This window comes from Giraffa tippelskirchi, chromosome 12 (assembly GCF_054371585.1).
Source record: "Giraffa tippelskirchi isolate mGirTip1 chromosome 12, T2T-mGirTip1v1.2.pri, whole genome shotgun sequence".
Classification (NCBI taxonomy): domain Eukaryota; kingdom Metazoa; phylum Chordata; class Mammalia; order Artiodactyla; family Giraffidae; genus Giraffa; species Giraffa tippelskirchi.
The window spans coordinates 46,864,500-46,887,707 of NC_137286.1; the positions used below are offsets into that span (position 1 = coordinate 46,864,500).

The 23,208-nt window shown below is 43.7% G+C and overlaps 1 protein-coding gene across 1 annotated transcript in view; it reads left to right on the top strand.

The window, feature by feature from the left end:
• The first annotated feature begins 454 nt into the window (after window positions 1-454).
• The window catches only part of LOC145530502 (uncharacterized), a 146,767-nt gene continuing 124,013 nt past the window's right edge, over window positions 455-23,208 (top strand). Inside the window, exons 1-3 of the mRNA XM_081551980.1 lie at window positions 455-819; window positions 13,316-13,443; window positions 14,047-14,162. Of these exons, the coding sequence (XP_081408106.1) occupies window positions 590-819; window positions 13,316-13,443; window positions 14,047-14,162 (474 nt within the window). The 5' untranslated portion in view covers window positions 455-589. The remainder of the gene's footprint in view (window positions 820-13,315; window positions 13,444-14,046; window positions 14,163-23,208) is intronic.

Sequence of the window (23,208 nt, forward strand, 5' to 3'; positions counted from 1 at the left end):
CCTCCGAAGAGAACAGAGCTGCCTCTCGTCTCCCAGCCCAGCTCTCCTGTTTTCTCAGCGCCTCAGCGGGACAAGAAAGACAGAGCCTGCCAGAACCGAGGTAGTGTGTTCACCTCTAGCATGAGCTTTCAAACCAGCAAAAAATCACACAGAACCAAAGCGAAACCAGAAGGGGCCTGACTTCTCATGGACAATTGAGGGGAGAGGAGACTGACCCTAGACTTCTTTCTAGGGTCCCAGGAAGTCCCAGGGACCTGGCTCGTTTACACACTGGGGGCCCTCCGACCACAACCATGGTGTTCTGACCAAGGGGACGTAGACTCCAGGTTGGGTGGTCTGGGGACTGTGTGAGTCTCACCCCATCTGCATGGGTCAGGATCACGTGTGTGGGGAGACCACACACACACAAAGATAAGAGAAAGGGAAGAATACATGAGAGCTTCACTTGTGTTTAGGAATCAATACTTTACGGTGTTCACTTTATACAGGCCTGTGCCTGTTTGCCTCTTTACCCCTGGGAGGTTCACCCTCCCTGGGGCTCCTGGAAACTCCTCAGGTGTCTGCCTTGTAATTATTCCAATTCACTAGGATGGGCCTGGTGAGAAGGGAGGCAGGTTCACCTGGTGAGTTGGTTGCAGGGCACACGGATCAGGCAAAGAGCCAAAGGGCAGCAGGTGAGGCTGCTACTGTGATTTCCTTCCAGTCGACCGTCCCTCCTCAGCAGAGAGCAGACCTGCCCCTCGTCTCCCAGCCCTGCGTCTGGCGTGTTTTCTCAACACCTCAGTGGAACAAGAAAGAACCAAGCCTGCCAGAACCAAGGTAGTGTGTTCAACATTATCATGAAAGCTGTAAAAACAGTTACTATCACACAGAACCAAAGGGAAAAGAGGAGGACTTCTCTGGGACCAGTGTGGGGAGAGGAGACCGACCCTACACTTCTTTCTGCCATCCCAGGAGATTACAGGAACCCACTTGTATTCACTTTAGGGGCCCAAGCAGCAGAGACATGGTGTCCTAACCAATGGTCATGGGACCCCAAGTGGAGGGTCTGGGGAGGTGGTGTCACCTTGGAGGCTGTGGAAATGTGTCCCCAGGTACAGGGTCTGGAGATTGTGTGGGTCTCACCGCCCGTCCCCCCCACGGGTCAGGATCCTGTACCCGGAGACCACATATCTGCTCTTTACCTGCAGTTTGTCTTGTCTCCTCGGAAATTCCCAGCATCTGAATTGAGGGTGTTGCCCTGATTAACCGGTGGTCCTTTTCCTTCTCTTCATCTTGTCGCAGTCATATGAGGTCAAGCACCTTTGAGTGGGTTTCTGCTCTGTGATCTGCTGAGTGAAAATCTTTGGTGGTGTCGTATTAATCTCATAGCATATCACACGTCTAATCACAGGGGTCATGACTGTCTGGTTTCCCCTAGACTGAGCTCATGTGATTTAATTCCTAACTTCATTGTTATTTTAAATTTGAGCAGAGTTGATTTCCAGTGTTTTGTTTTAGGTATATACGAACTTCCTTCAGTTATACATAGACATATATCTATCCTTTTACTGTTTTTTGCCTCATATAGGATATTAGCATTTTTTTCAGTAGAGTTGCCTGTTCTATTTATTCCATAGGTCCTTCTTCATTATCAACTTGATATATATATTAGTGTGTTTATTTTCATTCCAAACTCTTAATTTACCCCTCCCTTCTAACTTTGTTTTGATCATCATAATTTGGTTTTCTCAGTCTGTGAGTCTGTTTCTGTTTTGCACATTAGTTCCTTGGTATGAATTTATAGATCCCACCTATACGTGGTATCTTAGGATATTTGTCTTTTTCTCTCTGAGTTACCTTACTTAGTATAATAATTTCTTAGTACATCTATGCTGCTCCCAATATTATTTTTCTGTTTTATGACCGTGTAGTCTTCGTTTTTCTGTCACTGGACATTTTGGTGGATTCTATGTCTTGGATATTGTAAATAGTGCTACCCTGAAAATTGGGGTGCACGTATCATTTCAAATGATGAATTTCTCCACATCTAAGCCTGGGAAGGGATTGCAGGATCATATGATACATCTGTGTCTAGTTTTTCAGAGAACCTCCATGCTGTTTTCCCTAATGGCTTCACCAGTTACATTCCCACCACGATTGTGGGAGGATTCCCTTTTCTGTACATTCTCTGCAGTATTATCGTAGATCTTTTTGACAATGGCCATTGTGATCAGTGTGAGGTAATACCTCACTGTAGTTTGATTGGCATTGATTTAATAATTACTGGTGTGGAGTATCTTTCCATGTGCTTTTATTATTTTATACCTTGTGAGTACAATTTACTTCTTGAAACTTGGCCCTGTTTGGAATTCTTTTCTCATAACTTACCCCAGGACATTTTTTGAGGGGGCACGTGTCATTTACAGCCCTGTCATACTTGTGACTATTAAGAGCTCTTCAGCACCTGTTTTATGGTTTCCCTGCTGGCTCATTGGTAAAGAATCCGCCTGCAATGCAGGAGAATTGCAGGAGACATGGGTTCAATCCCTGGGTTGGGAAGATCCCCTGGAGAAGGAAATGGCAACCCACTCCAGTATTCTTGCCTGGAGAATTCCACGGACAAAGGAGCCTGGTGGACTACGGTCCCTACGGTCACAAAGAGTCAGACACAACTAAGCGACTAAACAACAGCAGTGCCTGTTTTGATGTGTATATATTGGTCTGAGCCAGCTAATTACTCCCTGCTCCCCCTTTCCATTTTGGCACCCGTAACTTTCTTTCCTAAGTCTGTGATGTTTCTCTTTTGTAATGAAGTTCATTTGTATCCATTTTTAGATTCCACCAGAAGGGGTATTCTACGATATCTCCCTTTCCCTGTCTCACTTCACTTAGTGTGATCACCTCTGGTTCCTTCCCTGTAGCTCGAAACGGCAGTGTTCATCCTTCTGTATGTCTGAGTGATAACGCGCTGGGTATATGTACCCCGTTTCCTGTATCCGTCCCTCTGTCCTAGTATACTCGAGTTGCTTCCTTGTCTTGGCTATTGTACCTAGTGCTGCCATGATCAGTAGTGGGGTATAGGTGTGTTTTTAAATTTTGGTTTTTCTCGGGATCTAAGCCTTGGTATGAAATTGCTGCATCACTTGGTATTTCTATGTTTAGTTTTTTGAGACCCTCTATAATGTATCCCCTAGTGGGTGTACCATTTTATATTCCTACCAACAGTTTAGGAGGGCTGCCTTCTCTTCACACCCTCTGCAGAATTTATTGCTGTAGGTTTTTTGATATGGCCACTCTGATCAGTGTGAGGTGACACCTCGTTGTACATTTGATTTTTCTCTAAGAACTGGTGATGCTGAGTGTATTTTTATGTTCTTTATGGCCATCTCTATGACCTCTCTGGAGAAACGTGCATTTAGATCTGTGGGCGATTTTTTATTGAGATTTGTTGTTGCTGTTGTTTATGTTGAGCTGTGTGAGTGATTTGTATGTGTGTGTTTCAGGTGTTCAGGAACTTGGTTCATTAATACGTAATATTTATCTATTCTCGTTTGGGTTCTCGTTTCATATAGGTGATTAGGGTGTGTTCAATAAACTTCCCTATGCTATTCAGTAGGTAGTTGTTGATCATCTATTTGACGTATATTAATGTGTGTATGTTAATTCCAATCCCTTAAATTATCCCGCCTGCATCTGGAGGATAATGGGCACTCCAGGTCCATTGTGGAGGCACACGGCCTGCCACATGCTCCCAGCTCTCTCAGCCCAGGACACTCCAGCCTTGGGACCCAAGCCAATCAGGCTCCAGATATGTGACAACAGTCTTTTTTTTTTTTTTTTTTGCTTTTTAAAAAAATTTTATTTTTTTTAATTTATTTATTTTAGTTGGAGAATAAGTACTTTACAATACTGTGATGGTTTTTGCCATACATCAACATGGATCGACCACAGGTATACATGTGTCCCCCACATCCTGAACCCCCCCCGCCTCCCTCCCCACCCTGTCCCTCTGAATTGTCCCAGAGCACTGGCTTTGGGTGCCCTGCTTCATGCATTGAACGTGCGCTGGTCATCTGTTTTCCATATGATAATGTACATGTTTCAATGCTATTCTCTCTCAAATCATCCTACACTCACCTTCTCCCACTGAGTCCAAAAGTCTGTTCTTTACATCGGTGTCTCTGATCAGAGTTAGCATTTCTTTTTCGTTTTTCCCACCGTTTGAACTGGAGTGTATAGGTGAATTACTGCCTCGGTGGTGTTTTTTTTTCCTTTTCCTTCTACCACAACTTGTTTCACTTCTATTAATACATAAATATGTATATATTTTGGGTTTATTCTATATAGGTTATTACAGAGTGTGGAGTAAGTTTCATTGTGTTATACAGTGGGTCTTGGTCATTTATTTTATAAACAGTGTTGGGCTTATATTAGTCTGAAGTTACTCATTTCTCCATGCTCCACATCTTTATCTCTTTGTGACTGGAAATTTCTAAGTCTATGAGGCATTGTCTCCAGGCAACAAGTTCATCTTTATGCATCTCTAGATTCCACCTGGACTGATATCATATGATACTTGTCTCTCCCTGTCCGCCTTAATTCACTTGGAATGATCAGCTCTACTTTCTTTTCTGTGGCCAAACTTGACATTATTTCCTAGTTCTTTATTGTTGAGAAATATTGTCATGTGTACATGTACCCCATTGTCTGTGTCTATCCATTCATCTGTTCTACAATTAACTTGATTCTCTGTCTTGGCTGTTTTACGTAGTGGGGCCAGAATCGCAGGGTGACTCATCTCTTTTAAAATTTTGGTTGTCTCCAGCTGGCTTTCTCAATGCCATCCCAGTCCAGACATGAGACTCCAGACTCCAGGGATGGGATAGTATCCCCAGAGAGGGAGTTTGCAGGGAATAAACTAGGCATTGCTTTTTTTCTTTCTTTTTTTCCTCATGCCGATCCTATGTTGGAGTATAGTTGATTTGTAGTTTTGTGCTTACTGTCAGTGTACAACGCTGGATTCAGTATTGACATATACATACAGTATGTCTGTTCTTCTTTGGATTCTTTTTCCATAGAATTTACTGCAGAAGGTAGAGCGAAGTTCTGTGTGCTTATATGTACCGCATGTTCTTTAAGCTTTGATCTGTCGGTGGACCTTTTGATGGTCATGTGTCTCGGCCGTTGTAAATAATGCTGCAGTGTGTCATTTTGAATGATGGCTTTATCGGGATGCCAGGCCTAGGTGTGGGAATGTCAGCTCCTCGGCATATTTCCCTTGGAAGTTTTTCTGGCGTGTCAGGGCTGTCTTTTCTAGTAGCTATTGCCAGTGTCCCTTCCTACCAACTGTGTGTGTCGGGGGGGTTCCCCTCTCCTCTTGACCCTCTCCTCCATTTACTGTTTGTAGACTTGTGAGGATGGTCATTCTGACTGGTATAATTTTATTTCTTGTAGTTGTTTTGATTGGCATTCCTCCTGTAATAATTCAGGATGCTGAATATCTTGTCCTGTGAAGGTATGGTTTTTTTCTTTTTCTTTTCTCCTTCATGGTTGCAAGGAAAATACACCTGTTTCAGTTAACTTTTTGATAGTGGGTTGTGTTTGTAATTTATTTCTGCAATGTTCTTTCTAGGACTTTTCCTGAGGGCAACTGTCATTAATGGCCCCCAAAAGGTTGTGAATTGGAAGTGCCAGTAAGCACAGGTCAGGCTTCCTTGGTGACTCAGATGGTAAAGAATCTGCCTGCAGTGCAGGAAACCCGGGTTCAATCCCTGGCTCAGGAAGATCCCCTGGAGAAGGGAATGGCAACCCACTCCAGTATTCTTGTGCTGGAAATCCCATGGACAGAGGTGCCTGGCTGGTAAGCACAGGCGGTCAACTTGTAGTTACAGAAAATGTCCACATGGTGGCAGCGGTTTTCATGCCCAACTCTGGTTCTTGGGGCAACCAGAATCTAAGGAAAAGTTGGCTTCCTAGGCTGTGAACTAGAGTGGAATGTACCTGAGCAAACACCCAAGGGCTTGTGTATCACTACATGTTCCCCCTAAAGCTTCACCCCTTTCCTCCAGACTCATCCCAACCAGGGCCACAGCACCCTGCTGAGGTGCTAGGAGGCTGCACTCTCAAGAAGGAGGTTTAAGATGGGAACCCCAGCACCAGGAGGACTGAAAGCTGGGTGGCATTTCCAAGGTTCTTGAGGCCAGATAGTCATCAAAACATCCTTTAGGTGTGCTAAGGACTATGGCCCCTGTCAGAGCAAACCAGAAGGTACAAGTTTAAGAGGGGACTCAATTAAGGGCACCCTGTCTGGTGGTTTCAGCCCCACCCCAGTCCAGCCTTGGACCGAAGTCTGCTCGGGCTGCAGCCATGGGATAGCAGCCGGGGTCAGGAAGTCAGCAGAAACCAACTCGGCAAGGCTTTTCTTCCATATTCTTTTCTTTAATTTCGTGCCTGTGGTATGCTGCAGTATCGTCGGTGTGCAATGTTGTGCCTGTTGCTAGTATCCAGCTACCTGATTGAGTTATGACATGTATGTAAAGCATACGTGTTCTTTTTCGGATTCATCTGCTGTGGAGGTTATTGCAGAAGGTGGAGCAAAGTTCCCTGTGCTGAATATCGTGTCCTTGTGGACTATCTGTTACATATACAGATTTCTGTGGATATGGTAGAGATACAGATTTCTGTAGAAGGAACAAAGAAAGGAAGGGGATAATCCTTGTAGATTATCTATTACACATACACATTTCTGTGTATATGTTAGTCCTGACTTGCTAATTAATCCCTGGCTTTTCTTTGGTTTTATTAATTTTTTTTGAATTCTTTGTTTGTATTTAAATTCTCAGTCTCTTTTTATGTTTAAATTCTGTTTTATGTTTATGTTATGTTTATGTATTATGTTTATGTTTAAATATTATGTTTAAATTCCTTTGTATCTCTTTTGCCCAGAAGGGACATCACATGTTACAGTCTTCCTCTGGCTGGCTGACTTCACTTGGTGTATGATCCTCCAAGATCTATCCCTGTGACTACCAGTGGCATAATTTGATGATTTCAGTGGTAGTCTTTCATGGCTGAGTATTAGATCATTTTCTGTATGTGCCACATTGCTTTTAGGCTTTAATCTGGACATTTTGCTGGGTCTGCGTTCAGGCTGCTTTAACGAGTGCTGAAGTGAACATTGGGGTGCATGTGACTGCTTGAAAGATGGTTTTCTTGGGATATAGGCCCAGATGTGGGAATGTCAAATGGTAGGCTTAGGTTGCATTTATTGTTTGCAGTCTTGTGAGGATGGCCAATCTGGTGAGATTTGATTTCTCATTGTCATTTTGGTTGCCATTCCTCCTGTAGTAATTAGGAATGCTCAGCATCTGGTCCTGTGGAGGTTAAGTTTTTTTTTTTTTTTCCTCCTTCATGGTTGTGAGGAAAACTTACCAGTTTTAGTTGATTTTTTGAAGGTCAGTTGTGTTTGTATTTTTTTCTGCAATATTCTCCCGAGGACCTTTTCTGAAGGCAGCTGTTATTAACAGTCCCCAAGGTCTGTAGATGACACTACCCTTATGGCAGAAAGTGAAGAAGAACTAAAGAGCCTCTTGATGAAAGTGAAAGAGGAGAGTGAAAAAGTTGGCTTAAAGCTCAACATTCAGAAAACTAAGATCATGGCATCTGGTCCCATCACTTCATGGCAGATAGATGGGGAAACAGTGGCTGACTTTCTTTTTCTGGGCTCCAAGATCACTGCAGATGGTGATTGCAGCCATGAAATTAAAAGATGATTACTCCTTGGAAGGAAAGTTATGACCAACCTCGATAGCATATTAAAAAGCAGAGACATTACTTTGCCAACAAAGGTCCGTCTAGTCACGGCTATGGGTTTTCCAGTGGTCATGTACGGATGTGAGAGTTGGACGATGAAGAAAGCTGAGCACCGAAGAATTGATGCTTTTGAACTGTGATGTTGGAGAAGACTCTTGAGAGTCCCTTGGACTGCAAGGAGATCCAACCAGTCCATCCTAAAGGAGATCAGGTGTTCATTGGAAGGACTGATATTGAAGCTGAAACTCCAATACTTTGGCCACCTGATGCGAAGAGCTGACTCATTTGAAAAGACCTTGATGCTGGTAAAGATTGAAGGCAGGAGGAGAAGGGGACGACAGAGGATGAGATGGTTGGGTGGCATCACCAACTCGATGGACATGGGTTTGGGTGGGCTCAGGGAGTTGGTGATGGACAGGGAGGCCTGGCGTGCTAGGTTCATGGGGTCACAAAGAGTCGGACACGACTGAGCGACTGAACTGAACTGAGGTCTGTTGAATTGGAGGTACCGGTAAGCACAGGTGGTCAAGTTGCAGTTATAGAAAATGTCCACGAGGGGGCAGCACTTTCCCACACCCAACTCGGATTCCTCAGGCAACCAGAGCCTAAGGAAGAGCGGGCTTCCTAGGCTGTAAATTAAAGTGCAGTGTGCCTGAGTATCGGAGAAGGCAATGGCACCCCACTCCAGTACTTTTGCCTGGAAAATCCCATGGACGGAGGAGCCTGGTAGGCTACAGTCCATGGGGTCGCTAAGAGTCGGACACGACTGAGCGACTTCACTTTCACTTTTCCCTTTCATGCACTGGAGAAGGAAATGACAACCCACTCCAGTATTCTTGCCTGGAGAATCCTAGGGACGGCGGAGCCTGGTGAGCTGCCGTCTATGGGGTCGGCACAGAGTTGGACACGACTGAAGCGACTTAGCAGCAGCAGCAGCAGCAGTGCCTGAGTATACACCCAAGGGCTTAGTCTCAATACTTCTTCCCCCTAAAGCTTCACCCCTTTCCTTCAGACTAATCCCTGGACCACAGCACCCTTATGAAGTGCCAAGGAGGCTGCACTCTCAGGAAGGAGGCTGAGCTGGGGAACCCAGCACCAGGAGACATGGAAGCTAGTAGACTTTTCCAAGGTCACCGAGGCCAAAGTGTCAGGACACCATCGATTGTGTACCCTAGGGACTGTGGTCCCTGCCAGATCAAACCAGAAAGTACAGATTTAAGAGGCGCCTTAATGAAGAGCAACCAGCCTGGTCGATTCAACCCCATCACAGTCCAGCCATGTATACAGCCTGCTGAGGCTCCAGGAATGGGATGGAAGCCCAGGTCAAGTGATTATTTCATATATGAAAAGAGAATTTTCTGTATATCCTATATGAACACATGGGTGCAAATTTAATGAATGAAAATACAATTTTCTATATTTCATATATGAAAGCATATGTGCATATTTCCTATTTTGTGAATGAAAAGATAAGTACAAATTTCATGAACATAGAATTTTCTATATTATACAAAAGTATGCATGATTTTAATGTATAAAAAGGTGCATATTTCATTGAAAAATAGAATTTTCAATGTTTCATATATAAAGAGATGGGTGCATACTTTATGAATAAAATATAGTTTTCTATATTTCATATATGAAAACATGGGTGCATATTTCATGGATGAAAATGGAATTTTCCCTATTTCATATATGAAAACATAGTTGCTTATTTCAAGATGAAAATAGAAATTTCTTCGTGTAATATATGAAAACATGAGTGTATATTTCATGAATGACAATGGAACTTTTAATATTTCATATATGAAAACATGGGTGCATATTTTATATATGAAAATAGAATTGTTTATATTTCATATATGACACTGTGGGTGCCTATTTCATATATGAACATGGAATTTTCCATATTTCCCATATGAAAATATGAGTGCATATGTCATACATAGAAATAAAATTTTCTATATTTCATAGATGAAAATATAGATGCATATTTTATATATAAAGATATTCATATTTCACAGAGGAAAATATATATTTCATATAAAAATAAAATTTTCTGTATTTCACAGATGAAAATATAGGCGCATATTTCATATATGAATAGAGAATTTTCTATATATTATAGGTGAATATATAGGCGCATATTTCATACGTGAGTTTTCTGTGTTTCATAAATGAAAAGATAGGTGCAAATTTCATATATGAAACAGAATTTACTATACATCATAGTTGAAAATGTTGACTATTTCATATATGACAATAGAATTTTTTGTATTTCGTATAGAATAACATAAGCCCAGCTGTGGTAATGTCAGATCCTAGGCTTATTGTCTTGATCGCTTTCATTCGGGCATGCCTACACTGTCCTTTATTGTGGTTGTTGCCGATGTACGTTCCCACCGACAGTATAGGAGGTTTCCCCTTACTCCAAACTCACTCCTGTGTTTATTGTAGACTTGAGGATAGCCGTTCTGACGGGTGGGATTTGATTTCTCATTGTCATTTTGATTGGCATTCCTCCTGTAATGATTAGGGCTGCTAAGCATGCTGTCCTGTGGCGGAGGTATGGAGTTTGTTGGGGTTTTTTCCCTTTAAGGATGTGAGGGAAATAGACCTGTGGCAGGTGGGGTCGTTTGTGTTTGGAATTTATCTTGCAATACCCGCTACAGAACGTTTCCTGAGGGCAGCTGTCATGAGCATCCGCCCAGCCCTTGTGAATTAAAGATGCCAAGTTCTAGCGGTCAGATGTAGTTGCAGGAAGTGTCCACAAGGCGGCAGCACTTTTTGATGCCCACCTCTGGTTCTCGGGGCAAGCAGAGGCTTCGGGAAAGTCGGCTTCCGGGCTGTGAAATAGAGTGGAATATACCTGAGCAAAAACCCAAGGGCTTGTGTCTCACTACTTTTTCCTCTTAAAGCATCACAAACACACCCTTCTTGATAGCATCACTTTTTTCACCTTAGCCCTTTTTGATAGCTGTTTTTTGTACTTTCGGAGTCTATCCATATACTGGCTGTAGCCAATATATATTGCCACCAACAACTTAGGAGCATTCTTTTTCTTCCACGCTCTCTCTATATTTGTTGTTTGTCAACTTTTGATGATGGCCATTGTGAATGGTGAGATTTGGTGTCCCTTGTCATTTTGATTGTCATTCCTGCAGCCCTTTAGGGATGCTGAGCATCTTGTCCCATGGTGGAGGTTTGATTTAGTTTTATTTTTTGGTTTTTTTCTTTAAAGGGTGCGAGGACAATTTACCTTTGGAAGCTGGCTTCCTGGAGTTGGCTGGTTTTGGAATATATTTCTCCCATACCTGCCCCAGGGCATTTCCTGAGGGCAGCTGTCATTAATAGAACCACAGCCCTTGTGAATTGACGTGCCTGTGTGCACTGGTGATCAAGTTGTAGTTACAGAAAATGTCTGCAGGATGGCAGCACAATTTCTTGCCCACATTTGGTTCCTGGGGCAACTATATCCTTAAGGAAAGTTGGCTTTCTGGTCTGTGAATTAGAGTGGAATGTGCCTAAGCAAACACCCAAGAGCTTGAGTCTCACTTCTTTCTCCCTTAAAGCAGCTCACAAACACCCCGTCCAGACTAATCCCTTCTGGGTCCACAGCACACTGCTGAGGGTGCCTATGTGCCTAGGAGGCTGCACTCTCAGGAAGGAGGTTTGAGCTGGGACCCCCAGAACCAGGAGAAGTGGAGGCTCCATGATTATCGCTCCAACTCTGAGAAGCCTTGGTCCCACTTAGCACTCTGGTCCCCACCAGAACACAGCAGACAGTAGAATTTTAAAAAGGGTTCAACGGATGGCAATGTGCCAGGCTGTGTCAACCCCACCCCAGTTCAGCAGTGGGATCCAAGCCTGCTCAGCCTCCAGGGTTGGGATAGTATACTGGCTGATGCTGTTGTATATTCCCACCAACAGCTTAGGGTGATTGTTTTTTCCTCCAGGCTCTCTCCTGCATTTATTTTTTGTAGACTTGTGATGATGGCCAGTGTGAGTGGTGAAATTTGATTTTCCCTTGTCATTTTGATTGACATTCCTCCCGCATTTAGGGAATCAATCGTAGCATCGTTTCCTGTGGTGGAGATTTGCGTTTGTTTTGTCTTTTTTTTTCCTTAAAGGGTTGTGATCACAATTTACCTTTGGCCGTTGGTTTCCTGAAAGTCAGCGGTGTTTCAAATTTTTTTCCAATATTCGTCCCTGATCCTCAGGGCAGTTGTCACCAACAGAATCCCAGGCCTAGTGAATTGAGGTTCCTTTAGAACCTGTGATCAAATTTTATTTAACAGAAAATATCCACGAGGTGGCAGCACTTTTTTAAGCCCACCTTTGGTTCCTGTGGGTAACCAGAGCCTTAGGGCAAGTTGGCTATTTGGGCTGTGAAACAAGTGGCATGTGCCTGAGTACACAGGAAAGGGCTTGAGTCTCACTAGTTTTTCCCCTTAAGCGTCACACAAACACCCTGTCCTGACATCCTTTTCAGTTTCACAGTACACAGCTGAGGTTGCATATGGGCCTAGGGGGCTGTATTCTCAGGAATGAGCTCTGAATTAGGAACACGCGCATCAGAAGTGGATGCTCGCTGATCCTTGCCTTAAGATTCCTTGAGGCCTTGATGCCACGTGAGATTCTGGTTCCAGCCAGAATGTAGGAGACAGACTCGATGGACATGAGTTTGGGTAGACTCTGGGAGTTGGTGATGGACAGGGAGGCCTGGCGTGCTGTGATTCATGGAGTCGCAAAGAGTCGGACACGACTGAGCGACTGAACTGAAACCCAACCAAGTTCTGTCTACATGGTAGATTCAGGCCTCTCTAAATCTTGTCTAGGGGTTGCCTTGTAGCTGAGATGGAAAAGAATCTGCATGCAATGCAGGAGACCTGGGTTTGATCCCTGGGTTGGGAGGATCACCTGGAGAAGTGAATGGTTACCCACTACCAACATTCTTGCCTGGGGAATTCCATGCATGGAGGAGCCTGGCAGGCTACAGTCCGTGGGGTCACAAATGTCAGACATGATAACACTTTCATTTTCACTTTTCAAGTCTTGTCTACATTGATTATCTTTAATGAGACCGTGTGCTTTCTTCAGTGAGAACATTAGACCTGACTATTCCGTGTGCACTAGGACATGGAGACCTGAGTAGAGACCTGGCCTGGCCTCAGTCCTAGAAAACTCCATGCCTGCGTCTGAATGTCAGTGCTCAGATGTCTGGGGTCTGGGGCTGAGGTGGGCTTCTCTGGGTAACCGTGCTCTTCTCTGAGCGGGGCTCCATGGCCCTCCCGGGGGTCAGTGCTGCGGTCGGGCTCCTAGTCTGTCCCCCTGCCAGGTTCACCTTCCCTGGGGCGCCTGCAGACCCCTCAGGTGGGCTACCTGGTAATCATTCCAATGTTCCAGCACATTCAGGTTGAGTAGGGAGGCAGGTTCACCTGGTGAATTGGTTCCAGGGCACAGGGATCGGGAAGAAAGTCAATGGGCAGCAGGTGAGGCTGCAGCTGTGCTCTCCTTCCAGTCGACTCTCTCCTCCCAGTCGACTCTCTCCTCCGAAGAGAACAGAGCTGCCTCTCGTCTCCCAGCCCAGCTCTCCTGTTTTCTCAGCGCCTCAGCGGGACAAGAAAGACAGAGCCTGCCAGAACCGAGGTAGTGTGTTCACCTCTAGCATGAGCTTTCAAACCAGCAAAAAATCACACAGAACCAAAGCGAAACCAGAAGGGGCCTGACTTCTCATGGACAATTGAGGGGAGAGGAGACTGACCCTAGACTTCTTTCTAGGGTCCCAGGAAGTCCCAGGGACCTGGCTCGTTTACACACTGGGGGCCCTCCGACCACAACCATGGTGTTCTGATCAAGGGGACGTAGACTCCAGGTTGGGTGGTCTGGGGACTGTGTGAGTCTCACCCCATCTGCATGGGTCAGGATCACGTGTGTGGGGAGACCACACACACACAAAGATAAGAGAAAGGGAAGAATACATGAGAGCTTCACTTGTGTTTAGGAATCAATACTTTACGGTGTTCACTTTATACAGGCCTGTGCCTGTTTGCCTCTTTACCCCTGGGAGGTTCACCCTCCCTGGGGCTCCTGGAAACTCCTCAGGTGTCTGCCTTGTAATTATTCCAATTCACTAGGATGGGCCTGGTGAGAAGGGAGGCAGGTTCACCTGGTGAGTTGGTTGCAGGGCACACGGATCAGGCAAAGAGCCAAAGGGCAGCAGGTGAGGCTGCTACTGTGATTTCCTTCCAGTCGACCGTCCCTCCTCAGCAGAGAGCAGACCTGCCCCTCGTCTCCCAGCCCTGCGTCTGGCGTGTTTTCTCAACACCTCAGTGGAACAAGAAAGAACCAAGCCTGCCAGAACCAAGGTAGTGTGTTCAACATTATCATGAAAGCTGTAAAAACAGTTACTATCACACAGAACCAAAGGGAAAAGAGGAGGACTTCTCTGGGACCAGTGTGGGGAGAGGAGACCGACCCTACACTTCTTTCTGCCATCCCAGGAGATTACAGGAACCCACTTGTTTTCACTTTAGTGGCCCAAGCAGCAGAGACATGGTGTCCTAACCAATGGTCATGGGACCCCAAGTGGAGGGTCTGGGGAGGTGGTGTCACCTTGGAGGCTGTGGAAATGTGTCCCCAGGTACAGGGTCTGGAGATTGTGTGGGTCTCACCGCCCGCCCCCCCCACGGGTCAGGATCCTGTACCCGGAGACCACATATCTGCTCTTTACCTGCAGTTTGTCTTGTCTCCTCGGAAATTCCCAGCATCTGAATTGAGGGTGTTGCCCTGATTAACCGGTGGTCCTTTTCCTTCTCTTCATCTTGTCGCAGTCATATGAGGTCAAGCACCTTTGAGTGGGTTTCTGCTCTGTGATCTGCTGAGTGAAAATCTTTGGTGGTGTCGTATTAATCTCATAGCATATCACACGTCTAATCACAGGGGTCATGACTGTCTGGTTTCCCCTAGACTGAGCTCATGTGATTTAATTCCTAACTTCATTGTTATTTTAAATTTGAGCAGAGTTGATTTCCAGTGTTTTGTTTTAGGTATATACGAACTTCCTTCAGTTATACATAGACATATATCTATCCTTTTACTGTTTTTTGCCTCATATAGGATATTAGCATTTTTTTCAGTAGAGTTGCCTGTTCTATTTATTCCATAGGTCCTTCTTCATTATCAACTTGATATATATATTAGTGTGTTTATTTTCATTCCAAACTCTTAATTTACCCCTCCCTTCTAACTTTGTTTTGATCATCATAATTTGGTTTTCTCAGTCTGTGAGTCTGTTTCTGTTTTGCACATTAGTTCCTTGGTATGAATTTATAGATCCCACCTATACGTGGTATCTTAGGATATTTGTCTTTTTCTCTCTGAGTTACCTTACTTAGTATAATAATTTCTTAGTACATCTATGCTGCTCCCAATATTATTTTTCTGTTTTATGACCGTGTAGTCTTCGTTTTTCTGTCACTGGACATTTTGGTGGATTCTATGTCTTGGATATTGTAAATAGTGCTACCCTGAAAATTGGGGTGCACGTATCATTTCAAATGATGAATTTCTCCACATCTAAGCCTGGGAAGGGATTGCAGGATCATATGATACATCTGTGTCTAGTTTTTCAGAGAACCTCCATGCTGTTTTCCCTAATGGCTTCACCAGTTACATTCCCACCACGATTGTGGGAGGATTCCCTTTTCTGTACATTCTCTGCAGTATTATCGTAGATCTTTTTGACAATGGCCATTGTGATCAGTGTGAGGTAATACCTCACTGTAGTTTGACTGGCATTGATTTAATAATTACTGGTGTGGAGTATCTTTCCATGTGCTTTTATTATTTTATACCTTGTGAGTACAATTTACTTCTTGAAACTTGGCCCTGTTTGGAATTCTTTTCTCATAACTTACCCCAGGACATTTTTTGAGGGGGCACGTGTCATTTACAGCCCTGTCATACTTGTGACTATTAAGAGCTCTTCAGCACCTGTTTTATGGTTTCCCTGCTGGCTCATTGGTAAAGAATCCGCCTGCAATGCAGGAGAATTGCAGGAGACATGGGTTCAATCCCTGGGTTGGGAAGATCCCCTGGAGAAGGAAATGGCAACCCACTCCAGTATTCTTGCCTGGAGAATTCCACGGACAAAGGAGCCTGGTGGACTACGGTCCCTACGGTCACAAAGAGTCAGACACAACTAAGCGACTAAACAACAGCAGTGCCTGTTTTGATGTGTATATATTGGTCTGAGCCAGCTAATTACTCCCTGCTCCCCCTTTCCATTTTGGCACCCGTAACTTTCTTTCCTAAGTCTGTGATGTTTCTCTTTTGTAATGAAGTTCATTTGTATCCATTTTTAGATTCCACCAGAAGGGGTATTCTACGATATCTCCCTTTCCCTGTCTCACTTCACTTAGTGTGATCACCTCTGGTTCCTTCCCTGTAGCTCGAAACGGCAGTGTTCATCCTTCTGTATGTCTGAGTGATAACGCGCTGGGTATATGTACCCCGTTTCCTGTATCCGTCCCTCTGTCCTAGTATACTCGAGTTGCTTCCTTGTCTTGGCTATTGTACCTAGTGCTGCCATGATCAGTAGTGGGGTATAGGTGTGTTTTTAAATTTTGGTTTTTCTCGGGATCTAAGCCTTGGTATGAAATTGCTGCATCACTTGGTATTTCTATGTTTAGTTTTTTGAGACCCTCTATAATGTATCCCCTAGTGGGTGTACCATTTTATATTCCTACCAACAGTTTAGGAGGGCTGCCTTCTCTTCACACCCTCTGCAGAATTTATTGCTGTAGGTTTTTTGATATGGCCACTCTGATCAGTGTGAGGTGACACCTCGTTGTACATTTGATTTTTCTCTAAGAACTGGTGATGCTGAGTGTATTTTTATGTTCTTTATGGCCATCTCTATGACCTCTCTGGAGAAACGTGCATTTAGATCTGTGGGCGATTTTTTATTGAGATTTGTTGTTGCTGTTGTTTATGTTGAGCTGTGTGAGTGATTTGTATGTGTGTGTTTCAGGTGTTCAGGAACTTGGTTCATTAATACGTAATATTTATCTATTCTCGTTTGGGTTCTCGTTTCATATAGGTGATTAGGGTGTGTTCAATAAACTTCCCTATGCTATTCAGTAGGTAGTTGTTGATCATCTATTTGACGTATATTAATGTGTGTATGTTAATTCCAATCCCTTAAATTATCCCGCCTGCATCTGGAGGATAATGGGCACTCCAGGTCCATTGTGGAGGCACACGGCCTGCCACATGCTCCCAGCTCTCTCAGCCCAGGACACTCCAGCCTTGGGACCCAAGCCAATCAGGCTCCAGATATGTGACAACAGTCTTTTTTTTTTTTTTTTTTGCTTTTTAAAAAAATTTTATTTTTTTTAATTTATTTATTTTAGTTGGAGAATAAGTACTTTACAATACTGTGATGGTTTTTGCCATACATCAACATGGATCGACCACAGGTATACATGTGTCCCCCACATCCTGAACCCCCCCCGCCTCCCTCCCCACCCTGTCCCTCTGAATTGTCCCAGAGCACTGGCTTTGGGTGCCCTGCTTCATGCATTGAACGTGCGCTGGTCATCTGTTTTCCATATGATAATGTACATGTTTCAATGCTATTCTCTCTCAAATCATCCTACACTCACCTTCTCCCACTGAGTCCAAAAGTCTGTTCTTTACATCGGTGTCTCTGATCAGAGTTAGCATTTCTTTTTCGTTTTTCCCACCGTTTGAACTGGAGTGTATAGGTGAATTACTGCCTCGGTGGTGTTTTTTTTTCCTTTTCCTTCTACCACAACTTGTTTCACTTCTATTAATACATAAATATGTATATATTTTGGGTTTATTCTATATAGGTTATTACAGAGTGTGGAGTAAGTTTCATTGTGTTATACAGTGGGTCTTGGTCATTTATTTTATAAACAGTGTTGGGCTTATATTAGTCTGAAGTTACTCATTTCTCCATGCTCCACATCTTTATCTCTTTGTGACTGGAAATTTCTAAGTCTATGAGGCATTGTCTCCAGGCAACAAGTTCATCTTTATGCATCTCTAGATTCCACCTGGACTGATATCATATGATACTTGTCTCTCCCTGTCCGCCTTAATTCACTTGGAATGATCAGCTCTACTTTCTTTTCTGTGGCCAAACTTGACATTATTTCCTAGTTCTTTATTGTTGAGAAATATTGTCATGTGTACATGTACCCCATTGTCTGTGTCTATCCATTCATCTGTTCTACAATTAACTTGATTCTCTGTCTTGGCTGTTTTACGTAGTGGGGCCAGAATCGCAGGGTGACTCATCTCTTTTAAAATTTTGGTTGTCTCCAGCTGGCTTTCTCAATGCCATCCCAGTCCAGACATGAGACTCCAGACTCCAGGGATGGGATAGTATCCCCAGAGAGGGAGTTTGCAGGGAATAAACTAGGCATTGCTTTTTTTCTTTCTTTTTTTCCTCATGCCGATCCTATGTTGGAGTATAGTTGATTTGTAGTTTTGTGCTTACTGTCAGTGTACAACGCTGGATTCAGTATTGACATATACATACAGTATGTCTGTTCTTCTTTGGATTCTTTTTCCATAGAATTTACTGCAGAAGGTAGAGCGAAGTTCTGTGTGCTTATATGTACCGCATGTTCTTTAAGCTTTGATCTGTCGGTGGACCTTTTGATGGTCGTGTGTCTCGGCCGTTGTAAATAATGCTGCAGTGTGTCATTTTGAATGATGGCTTTATCGGGATGCCAGGCCTAGGTGTGGGAATGTCAGCTCCTCGGCATATTTCCCTTGGAAGTTTTTCTGGCGTGTCAGGGCTGTCTTTTCTAGTAGCTATTGCCAGTGTCCCTTCCTACCAACTGTGTGTGTCGGGGGGGTTCCCCTCTCCTCTTGACCCTCTCCTCCATTTACTGTTTGTAGACTTGTGAGGATGGTCATTCTGACTGGTATAATTTTATTTCTTGTAGTTGTTTTGATTGGCATTCCTCCTGTAATAATTCAGGATGCTGAATATCTTGTCCTGTGAAGGTATGGTTTTTTTCTTTTTCTTTTCTCCTTCATGGTTGCAAGGAAAATACACCTGTTTCAGTTAACTTTTTGATAGTGGGTTGTGTTTGTAATTTATTTCTGCAATGTTCTTTCTAGGACTTTTCCTGAGGGCAACTGTCATTAATGGCCCCCAAAAGGTTGTGAATTGGAAGTGCCAGTAAGCACAGGTCAGGCTTCCTTGGTGACTCAGATGGTAAAGAATCTGCCTGCAGTGCAGGAAACCCGGGTTCAATCCCTGGCTCAGGAAGATCCCCTGGAGAAGGGAATGGCAACCCACTCCAGTATTCTTGTGCTGGAAATCCCATGGACAGAGGTGCCTGGCTGGTAAGCACAGGCGGTCAACTTGTAGTTACAGAAAATGTCCACATGGTGGCAGCGGTTTTCATGCCCAACTCTGGTTCTTGGGGCAACCAGAATCTAAGGAAAAGTTGGCTTCCTAGGCTGTGAACTAGAGTGGAATGTACCTGAGCAAACACCCAAGGGCTTGTGTATCACTACATGTTCCCCCTAAAGCTTCACCCCTTTCCTCCAGACTCATCCCAACCAGGGCCACAGCACCCTGCTGAGGTGCTAGGAGGCTGCACTCTCAAGAAGGAGGTTTAAGATGGGAACCCCAGCACCAGGAGGACTGAAAGCTGGGTGGCATTTCCAAGGTTCTTGAGGCCAGATAGTCATCAAAACATCCTTTAGGTGTGCTAAGGACTATGGCCCCTGTCAGAGCAAACCAGAAGGTACAAGTTTAAGAGGGGACTCAATTAAGGGCACCCTGTCTGGTGGTTTCAGCCCCACCCCAGTCCAGCCTTGGACCGAAGTCTGCTCGGGCTGCAGCCATGGGATAGCAGCCGGGGTCAGGAAGTCAGCAGAAACCAACTCGGCAAGGCTTTTCTTCCATATTCTTTTCTTTAATTTCGTGCCTGTGGTATGCTGCAGTATCGTCGGTGTGCAATGTTGTGCCTGTTGCTAGTATCCAGCTACCTGATTGAGTTATGACATGTATGTAAAGCATACGTGTTCTTTTTCGGATTCATCTGCTGTGGAGGTTATTGCAGAAGGTGGAGCAAAGTTCCCTGTGCTGAATATCGTGTCCTTGTGGACTATCTGTTACATATACAGATTTCTGTGGATATGGTAGAGATACAGATTTCTGTAGAAGGAACAAAGAAAGGAAGGGGATAATCCTTGTAGATTATCTATTACACATACACATTTCTGTGTATATGTTAGTCCTGACTTGCTAATTAATCCCTGGCTTTTCTTTGGTTTTATTAATTTTTTTTGAATTCTTTGTTTGTATTTAAATTCTCAGTCTCTTTTTATGTTTAAATTCTGTTTTATGTTTATGTTATGTTTATGTATTATGTTTATGTTTAAATATTATGTTTAAATTCCTTTGTATCTCTTTTGCCCAGAAGGGACATCACATGTTACAGTCTTCCTCTGGCTGGCTGACTTCACTTGGTGTATGATCCTCCAAGATCTATCCCTGTGACTACCAGTGGCATAATTTGATGATTTCAGTGGTAGTCTTTCATGGCTGAGTATTAGATCATTTTCTGTATGTGCCACATTGCTTTTAGGCTTTAATCTGGACATTTTGCTGGGTCTGCGTTCAGGCTGCTTTAACGAGTGCTGAAGTGAACATTGGGGTGCATGTGACTGCTTGAAAGATGGTTTTCTTGGGATATAGGCCCAGATGTGGGAATGTCAAATGGTAGGCTTAGGTTGCATTTATTGTTTGCAGTCTTGTGAGGATGGCCAATCTGGTGAGATTTGATTTCTCATTGTCATTTTGGTTGCCATTCCTCCTGTAGTAATTAGGAATGCTCAGCATCTGGTCCTGTGGAGGTTAAGTTTTTTTTTTTTTTTCCTCCTTCATGGTTGTGAGGAAAACTTACCAGTTTTAGTTGATTTTTTGAAGGTCAGTTGTGTTTGTATTTTTTTCTGCAATATTCTCCCGAGGACCTTTTCTGAAGGCAGCTGTTATTAACAGTCCCCAAGGTCTGTAGATGACACTACCCTTATGGCAGAAAGTGAAGAAGAACTAAAGAGCCTCTTGATGAAAGTGAAAGAGGAGAGTGAAAAAGTTGGCTTAAAGCTCAACATTCAGAAAACTAAGATCATGGCATCTGGTCCCATCACTTCATGGCAGATAGATGGGGAAACAGTGGCTGACTTTCTTTTTCTGGGCTCCAAGATCACTGCAGATGGTGATTGCAGCCATGAAATTAAAAGATGATTACTCCTTGGAAGGAAAGTTATGACCAACCTCGATAGCATATTAAAAAGCAGAGACATTACTTTGCCAACAAAGGTCCGTCTAGTCACGGCTATGGGTTTTCCAGTGGTCATGTACGGATGTGAGAGTTGGACGATGAAGAAAGCTGAGCACCGAAGAATTGATGCTTTTGAACTGTGATGTTGGAGAAGACTCTTGAGAGTCCCTTGGACTGCAAGGAGATCCAACCAGTCCATCCTAAAGGAGATCAGGTGTTCATTGGAAGGACTGATATTGAAGCTGAAACTCCAATACTTTGGCCACCTGATGCGAAGAGCTGACTCATTTGAAAAGACCTTGATGCTGGTAAAGATTGAAGGCAGGAGGAGAAGGGGACGACAGAGGATGAGATGGTTGGGTGGCATCACCAACTCGATGGACATGGGTTTGGGTGGGCTCAGGGAGTTGGTGATGGACAGGGAGGCCTGGCGTGCTAGGTTCATGGGGTCACAAAGAGTCGGACACGACTGAGCGACTGAACTGAACTGAGGTCTGTTGAATTGGAGGTACCGGTAAGCACAGGTGGTCAAGTTGCAGTTATAGAAAATGTCCACGAGGGGGCAGCACTTTCCCACACCCAACTCGGATTCCTCAGGCAACCAGAGCCTAAGGAAGAGCGGGCTTCCTAGGCTGTAAATTAAAGTGCAGTGTGCCTGAGTATCGGAGAAGGCAATGGCACCCCACTCCAGTACTTTTGCCTGGAAAATCCCATGGACGGAGGAGCCTGGTAGGCTACAGTCCATGGGGTCGCTAAGAGTCGGACACGACTGAGCGACTTCACTTTCACTTTTCCCTTTCATGCACTGGAGAAGGAAATGACAACCCACTCCAGTATTCTTGCCTGGAGAATCCTAGGGACGGCGGAGCCTGGTGAGCTGCCGTCTATGGGGTCGGCACAGAGTTGGACACGACTGAAGCGACTTAGCAGCAGCAGCAGCAGCAGTGCCTGAGTATACACCCAAGGGCTTAGTCTCAATACTTCTTCCCCCTAAAGCTTCACCCCTTTCCTTCAGACTAATCCCTGGACCACAGCACCCTTATGAAGTGCCAAGGAGGCTGCACTCTCAGGAAGGAGGCTGAGCTGGGGAACCCAGCACCAGGAGACATGGAAGCTAGTAGACTTTTCCAAGGTCACCGAGGCCAAAGTGTCAGGACACCATCGATTGTGTACCCTAGGGACTGTGGTCCCTGCCAGATCAAACCAGAAAGTACAGATTTAAGAGGCGCCTTAATGAAGAGCAACCAGCCTGGTCGATTCAACCCCATCACAGTCCAGCCATGTATACAGCCTGCTGAGGCTCCAGGAATGGGATGGAAGCCCAGGTCAAGTGATTATTTCATATATGAAAAGAGAATTTTCTGTATATCCTATATGAACACATGGGTGCAAATTTAATGAATGAAAATACAATTTTCTATATTTCATATATGAAAGCATATGTGCATATTTCCTATTTTGTGAATGAAAAGATAAGTACAAATTTCATGAACATAGAATTTTCTATATTATACAAAAGTATGCATGATTTTAATGTATAAAAAGGTGCATATTTCATTGAAAAATAGAATTTTCAATGTTTCATATATAAAGAGATGGGTGCATACTTTATGAATAAAATATAGTTTTCTATATTTCATATATGAAAACATGGGTGCATATTTCATGGATGAAAATGGAATTTTCCCTATTTCATATATGAAAACATAGTTGCTTATTTCAAGATGAAAATAGAAATTTCTTCGTGTAATATATGAAAACATGAGTGTATATTTCATGAATGACAATGGAACTTTTAATATTTCATATATGAAAACATGGGTGCATATTTTATATATGAAAATAGAATTGTTTATATTTCATATATGACACTGTGGGTGCCTATTTCATATATGAACATGGAATTTTCCATATTTCCCATATGAAAATATGAGTGCATATGTCATACATAGAAATAAAATTTTCTATATTTCATAGATGAAAATATAGATGCATATTTTATATATAAAGATATTCATATTTCACAGAGGAAAATATATATTTCATATAAAAATAAAATTTTCTGTATTTCACA